General features: G+C 34.4%; 1 protein-coding gene across 1 annotated transcript; it reads right to left on the reverse strand.

The window, feature by feature from the left end:
* Window positions 1-1,160: 1,160 nt before the first annotated feature.
* LOC131950162 (sepiapterin reductase-like) lies at window positions 1,161-6,250 on the reverse strand. The gene is made up of 3 exons (XM_059312211.1): window positions 5,711-6,250; window positions 2,975-3,127; window positions 1,161-2,358 (listed from the first exon to the last, which is right to left on the reverse strand). Exons 1-3 carry the CDS (start codon window positions 6,237-6,239, stop codon window positions 2,240-2,242), a joined length of 801 nt encoding a protein of 266 aa, XP_059168194.1. The 5' UTR covers window positions 6,240-6,250; the 3' UTR covers window positions 1,161-2,239.
* Between the last annotated feature and the right edge of the window lie 1,450 nt (window positions 6,251-7,700).

A 7,700-nucleotide genomic window follows, 5' to 3' on the forward strand; every position in this document is an offset into this window, starting at 1 on the left:
TCTCACATGGCTCTCGATGCCAAACTGTAAACAGACTTTTGTTCCGTTTTTTGAGCTCCCTACATTTCCAGCTTGCTGGAGCTTACACAAGGTCGAGGGGTAAACAAATCTTCATATTGTATTGGTTCGGTTTATTTATTAACTACCCAGTTGGGTATAAGTTTCCTGTGGATTTGTTTGCTTTTTCTATTTTATTGTTTGTTCAATTTTCCCTTGACGTTGTCAGCAGTAACTTGATAGTGAAATTCACCGCATCAATCTGTTGACTTACAGTATTTCGTTGGAGACTTCTGCATTTTTTGTGTGGACTTGCATATTTTCGAGTGGCTTTCATTGTGGGCTTACTTGACTTACCTAATATTGATCATGTGACTCTAAGCTATGACCAGTAGAGTCGAGGTTGGCAGCAGTAATACATAATCTAATGTCCAGACCAGGACAATCTAATTTGTACTCATGGGTGGGGTGGGAGGAGCTTATGACAGAGGGGTGTGGGCGTCATTGTGGGAGGAGTTAAAAGTTTATGGCAGAGGGGTGTGGACATCATTGTGGGAGGAGTTAAAAGTTTATGACAGAGGGGTGTGGGCATCATTGTGGGAGGAGTTAAAAGTTTATGACAGAGGGGTGTGGACATCATTGTGGGAGGAGTTAAAAGCTTATGACAGAGGGATGTGGACATCAAGTTGGAGGAGTTGAAGGAGCTTATGACAGAGGGGTGTTGACTCCCCTATAAAGCAGATGAGGTTGTTGTTCAGCTCTGACCCTCACACCACCAGTTTATCAAATATTTAACCTAAGACAAACTTTTTAAACATCTAAACAGTTATTCTCAACATCTACACAAAAGATGTTTTTACAACTGACAAAAGCCACAGTAAAATGTGTGGAATTGTGCTGGTAAACAGAAATTCTGAGTACATGAAACATCAATTTGTCAGCTTCTTCAAGACTTCTTTCTATATAAAAGTTTTTGTACCTACTTCTTGTGTTTGTGTCAATGGTATTCAACAAAATAAAATGATCGTTTGAAATGTTACAGAGCATGTGAATAATGTATTAAAATTTATGTTAAAATAAATGTAACCACAAAATATTGTATACAAAAAACAATGTAGATTATTGCAACATACTTTATTACAGCTGAATCCCATCAAACCATGACCTACAACAGCAGTATAAAACAAATGACTACACAATAGCAAATTATGACAAGTTCAAGGAAAAGGGAATAGACCAGCTGTAAATGGATCACAACACCTAGATCTAGTAACATCAGTTGATAACAGTCTGACTAAATGTTAGGTCTAGAATAAAACTATACAAAACATGAAAGATAAATAAGATTTCCTTCTTCAGGTGTCAAAGCTCTCTCAACAGCAATCAAAACTTTTCCATTAACATCAGCCAAAACTAAACAGTTCAAGTTATGTTCAAATAAGTCATCTACACAGATTTCAGGGGTCATATGAACTGGGGAGTGTGAAAGGAATCACATAGTTGAGAGCAAACTATCACTAGCTAACTATTTTTTGTAGGATACAGTAACTAGAAACTAGACAGTACTCACATGTGTGCTGATTAAAACCAAATGTGAATGTCAAATTTAGAATAGAATGTCAAGTGGAATACAAAAACTGGGAATCAAATGTCATCTGACATTTACAATACAATGTCAGACAATTTCTGGCAACCAAATGTCATGTGTGTAACAAAAAACACAAAGTAAAAATACAATCAAGTGGAATGTACAAGGAAGAACGAAATAGATCAGGCAACTTATCTAATGAGGCTGTCACCTATCTATTTAGGCTGTCACCTATCTATTGAGGCTGTCTGTCACTTATCTATTGAGGTTGTCACCTATTTATTGAGGTTGTCACCTATCTATTTAGGCTGTCACCTATCTATTGAAGATGTCATATATTTATTGAGGCTGTCACCTATCTATTGAGACTGTCACCTATCTATTGAAGATGTCATATATTTATTGAGGTTGTCACCTATCTATTGAAGATGTCATATATTTATTGAGGCTGTCTGTAACTTATCTATTGAAGATGTCACCTATCTATTGAGGCTGTCACCTACCTATTGAAGATGTCATATATTTATTGAGGCTGTCACCTATCTATTGAAACATATGAAGCTTGATAATAGGAAGACTGACAATCATGTTGCAATGAGATCAGTGTGTTTTGGTCCAAACTCAATGTAAAAACTAGATCAGACCAATAACAAATCAAATCTCATCATAGTAGTCAATGTGTGACCCATTCTGGAAGGTGTTTTTCTGTAGAATCAGCACCAGTTTCTGGGCTGAAACATCACATTCTACCAACGTCTTATTCCGCATCTGCTCTGGAAATAAAACAAGGAAAGACAAATCTGTTAAATCATTGCTCAACAAATATCAAAAAATTAATTGAACCAATTAATCAGCTTTAAATGCCAGCTGATATGTGGTAAAATGTAATGTCTATCTGGCCATATCTTGGCTTATCTCAACAAAGATGGCTTTTTTCCAGATCTTATATAACTTTTAATAACAACAAACCACTTATTTAAAATTTGTATAACAGAAGGTTTGAATCTTTTATTTCTTTAAATCTTAAAAAAAAAACATAAAGTTTTAATAAATATTCAATTAGCAGTATACTAAAAGTCTTGTTTGCTCAATAATGTAAGCAACTTATCTTTAACATTATAGCTAACTAACATGTATTTTCTTTTAAATGCATTTAATAACTAGATATTCTTAAGGTTGTATATTACAAAAAAAATTATTTAAACATTATTTTTTACAAGTTAATTCTTTGGAAGTTTAGTTGGAGTTACAAATAAATGCCTCAGTTAAGATCTTGTCTGCAAGTGATCCGATGTGATCAAAAAATTAGTTAGGAGTTTGAAATTAAAAAAAAAAGAATCTGCTGTTATTTATTTAATTCCTTAAACTTCTCAAGAGATGATGATTTACCTTCAAACCAGTTCCTAAGATCCATATCTTTAGTGTTTTTGCAAGCAATATCTGTCATATCTGTGACCAGAGGACCAGGTGCGTAGTTCAGGGTCCTCATATTGCTCTCTTCTTCTCCTATAACTTTCATCATCATATCCCGAGCAGCCTTGCCTGTATAAAGAATCAACACATTCAAAATTGATGTTTTTTTTTTGTTACTCTGCTTAAACCATTTAACCACACCACCCCCCTCCCCATCATCTTTACATGGCAACACATAATGTCACTCCTACATTACCCACTATTTAACATGACTATGGATAGTGTATGAAGTAATCAAACAGCCTAATTATGTAAATATTACAATGTGAGGTGTGCCACTTACTTAGACAAATGACGAATGGGACAGATTCATATACCTATAGATATTACAAGGCAGTGATGAGGAATCTTATATGGGGTTGAATGATAACTAAGCCTACCTATTTAGTCCAAATCTAATTTTATTGCAAGAATAGATTCTAGGTATAGATCTATGACATATTATTTGGTTATATTGTTTTTTAAAACTCTTTTGAACCTGTCAGTCCATTATAACCTGCTACACAGCTGTAGTTAGATTTTAAATATTTTATCTCAGTGGAATCCTACAATATTTATTTGCAGCTAATTAAAATAATAAATATTTCATCATTGTTCTTCACACCTCTTATTCCAAAAGTAGATAAATACCATTTGTACTTATTCCAAATATAGTGCTTTTAGGGGGTTGGGGGCTGTTTTGTCTAGAACAGCTTTTTGCATTGTATACTGCCTGTTCGTAATACTACACTACAGCTAGTTTAGATGTATGTTACTTTCTTAGCGCTTTTTTTTAAATTATTAAATGATTATACTTCAGGCTTATAATATCAAGCTTTCACTTTCTTGTGCAAAAACAGTAACAGATGGAGGACCACTTAATGTATATTGAACTGATAACCTCACAGATATATAGTCCCAAAGAAATAACTAAGCCTACTAAACTACTAGTACTGTTAACAAGAAACAGTGTTTTCCAATCAATCAGTAAATTATAAAGTTCTAAAATTTATTAAATAAGTAAATGTTTATTGATTACTAATTAGCCTATCTGTAAGGCCTATAAACTCTTGAAGGCTCTAACTTATGAGTCTGTAGTATAGAATACACATAGATAATATTGAATTGTAGATAAGCTTTGTGTGTTTTGTTATTGGAGAAATATTTTTAAAATTTGCCCAGTACCTTTTGTATACAGAATGGTCCTGGCACTATTTTCAAATAATTGCACTGATATTATGAACTGATTAGCCTTGTCATTTAAAACAATTTGAAGGTTGTAAATAGGTTGATTTTTAATTTCTTTGATAGATTAAGTCTTGTGGCAAGGATTAAGTGCCACTTTTAATTAAATTGAATAACAAAAAGAATTATATGATTTTCTTTATAACTATTAAGCCACCAACACGTTAATGTTTAGTTATATAACCTAAACAGTGATCCTCATCTTTTACAGTCAGTGCCCAAGACAAAAGGGGCTGATGCTAGAGTTCATCTCATCCAAAGACCTCAGCATACAGGGGGATAGTGTGGTCAGCACTTTGGCAGCCACCTTTGTTTCCCTAACATGTGTCAACTAGCAATCAGAGCTGGGTGGGTTAGCAGTCTTAAGCTCTACTCTACCATTTAGAAACTTTTCATTCCAGTGCATACATACGCCATACGCAGGTTATTAAAATTATAAACATTTTTATAATATTTATATATTTGTTGTTTTTTTTACTGTTGAGTAAGTTGCATGACTAAAAAAAGCTTACTAATTGAATGCTCCAACTGTATGAGTAAAAACTGTTTTTATTAATATTTAAAAACTAAACATTTAGTAAGTAATTAGGCTTTTGTCAAGGTAAAAATTTATATCAAACTTTATTTTCATCTGAGCTTTATGTATAATTTAGGTATGACATTGACGCTAGATCTAATAGGCCTAATATTAGACTAGTAGAAATTTATAATAGCCTACTTACTACTTAGCGATTTGGTTAAAATGAGCGAAAAGTCAATTACAAGATTTTACCAACAATTTACAGTCATAGATCTGGATCAGTAGATCAATAATATTAATATTTGGGATTTGCCTAATGATGCATGAGAATCAGATTATCATAAATAATTAAATATATAAGAATACTAAATGATTGGGGGGCATCCATAAATGATGTCACTTTTCTTAACGATTTTTACCTCTCCCTTCCGTCACACATCGTCTCAAAAAGCCAGACCCCTTCCCCCTAAAGTGATGTCATACCTCAGCCTACAAGCCCCCTCCTCAAAACTGCAGTTGAATTTTTCTTAAAACATCGATATTTTACCACAATCTTGTCTGAACTCTGTCAACAGAATATTTTTAACCAATTCCTATTACAATTTATTAAAACCGTTTTCTAAAACGCAAAATAATGGTTAACACTCGTTTTCTAACATTGCTTTTTTATAATGCAAAAGTGTGAAATCACACCATCTGAACTCACCCTCCCTCATCACACACCATCACAAAATTATGGACCCTCCCCCCTCCTCCCTATGAGTGTGATACTGTGATGTCATATATGACCGACCCCATTAAAAAGAAACAAGTTATTAGTTAAAGTAAAATAAAAATGACTCATTATTACTATTAGGTTAGGGCCTATTCCAATAATAATTCAATGAATAATGAAGACTTATGTTTACCCATGCAATAAAGTAACCAGCTCTTCATGGGTGAAATGGCACCTAAAGATGAAATGTTGATAATGACTCTGGAGTTGACAGTGGTTGGATTAAAAATTTGCAAGAACTTGGAAGTCAATGCGATGCAACCTGACACATTGCTGTTGAAATACGTCGAAATTGCAGCAACATCATCGAGAGCTTTAACAAATTCAATAGGTTCTAATGAACCAGCATTATTAACGAGAATAGCCTGCTCAAATTCCCCTGCATCTGCTTCTGCATTATGTAAACAGTCTTGTAAAATATGGTCGTAAACATTTTGATCAACGCTGCCCTGATCGAAGATGCCGGTCACTGCACGGATTCCGTCGTTCTCTAATATTAAATCAGCTGCACTATTTAATAATGGTTGGTTTCTTGATAACAGTATAAAAAGTGACCCTTTCGGAAGCTTGCTGGCTAATTGATGAGCTATGCTTCTGCCTAGACCTCTAGTAGGTCCAGTTATTACACATACGCTAACTTTGTTTAGCAGTGAATCGGCCATTATTTGCCGCAAGAGTTATGGTCCTTGGAATGGAGAACAAGGCTTTGTTGAAATGTAGAATCTAAATGTATCTAGGCTTGGAAATCAACCAGAGTTAGGCCTACGGCGATCGGCCTAAATCGAGTCAAGAGACTATCATTATCAATGATAACTTTTTTTTTGTTTATGGTTGTTTTCGTGTCAAACCCCAGACAAAAAAAAATAAAAGTACCGGATTAGTGCAGCTTGTAAAAATTGATGCTAATGGTAGTAATACTAATATATTAGACTAATCAATAGATATAGAATACTTAGGGCCTCTAGATCATTATTAATTTAGGCCAGTGTTTCTTCCAGACTTTTCTCTCCCGGGGGGGGGGGGGACAACGGTAAAAGTATCTATTTTCTATATTGTATATAAATTCCATGTCGATCGGTGCGCCCCCCCCCCCCCCCCCCCGAAGAGATGCCTGGATAGTGGAAGAAACTGATCTAGGCCAGATAGAGTAGGACTAATGAGTCATTAGTAATGACTACAAGTATAAGAATCCTGGTCGAGTTGTATCGTTTAATTTTTGTATTTTATAATAGACTAAAATGTTAGGCTTAGTCCTCACAATACTCATGTCAATACTTTTATTTATGGCATGTTGATGAGGACGATAAGAAATGGGCCTAATCCAAAACACAGGACTTTACAACAAAAGAGAATAAAAAATTTGCTGCATTTTAATTTGCACACAATAGTTGAAAGAAACACCTCGGCTTTTAAACCAGTCCATTTGGAAAGTTGTAGTTATTTTTTCAACTCAACAAGTAAATGGATGTGTCAGCACTTTACCTAGCCTTTTTTTCCTCGAACTTCATCCAAGTACCAATTATAGCTGCATGGACTCATTGTACTAAAATCCAGACTGCACTCATTTAGCCCTCTCCCCATGAAACATTTACTAGGTTAAATAGACCTATTTTATGATGAGAAAAATATGCTAAGATATCTGATACCCAGTGTAGCTCTTATAATTAGCCCTACTACTTGTATTAGGCAGTATCTTGCAAGAACAAACTTGATATCAGTCTTAACCACTGGGATGGAGAAAAACGACTGTTTTCTGGGAGTCCTAAAGCCCAATATAAATATCATGTATCTTCATTTCACATAATGGAAGAAGTGGTACACTCCACCACAACCCTTTTAAACTGACGGCAGAAAATGGGATATTGACATCAAGAACAATCATACATGGTTAAGATTTTAAACCATGTGAAAGATTCTACTTCCAAGGCCCACTACTTTTTTGTTTTTGCCAAATGTTTCAATCACATTTTACATGACATCATTGCAAAACTGGTAGGTAAAAAGGGTGCAAAGATCATTAGTATTGTCAGTAAAAATCCAAGTAAGTGTTAATCCCAGAAACATTCCCCTACCTCCCCCCATAATCATAAAACAAAAAGCAAATTAGAATAAATAAAACACTG

This window comes from Physella acuta, unplaced genomic scaffold, assembly GCF_028476545.2.
Source record: "Physella acuta isolate Inbredline_101_S28 unplaced genomic scaffold, ASM2847654v3 ptg000741l, whole genome shotgun sequence".
NCBI classification, from domain to species: domain Eukaryota; kingdom Metazoa; phylum Mollusca; class Gastropoda; family Physidae; genus Physella; species Physella acuta.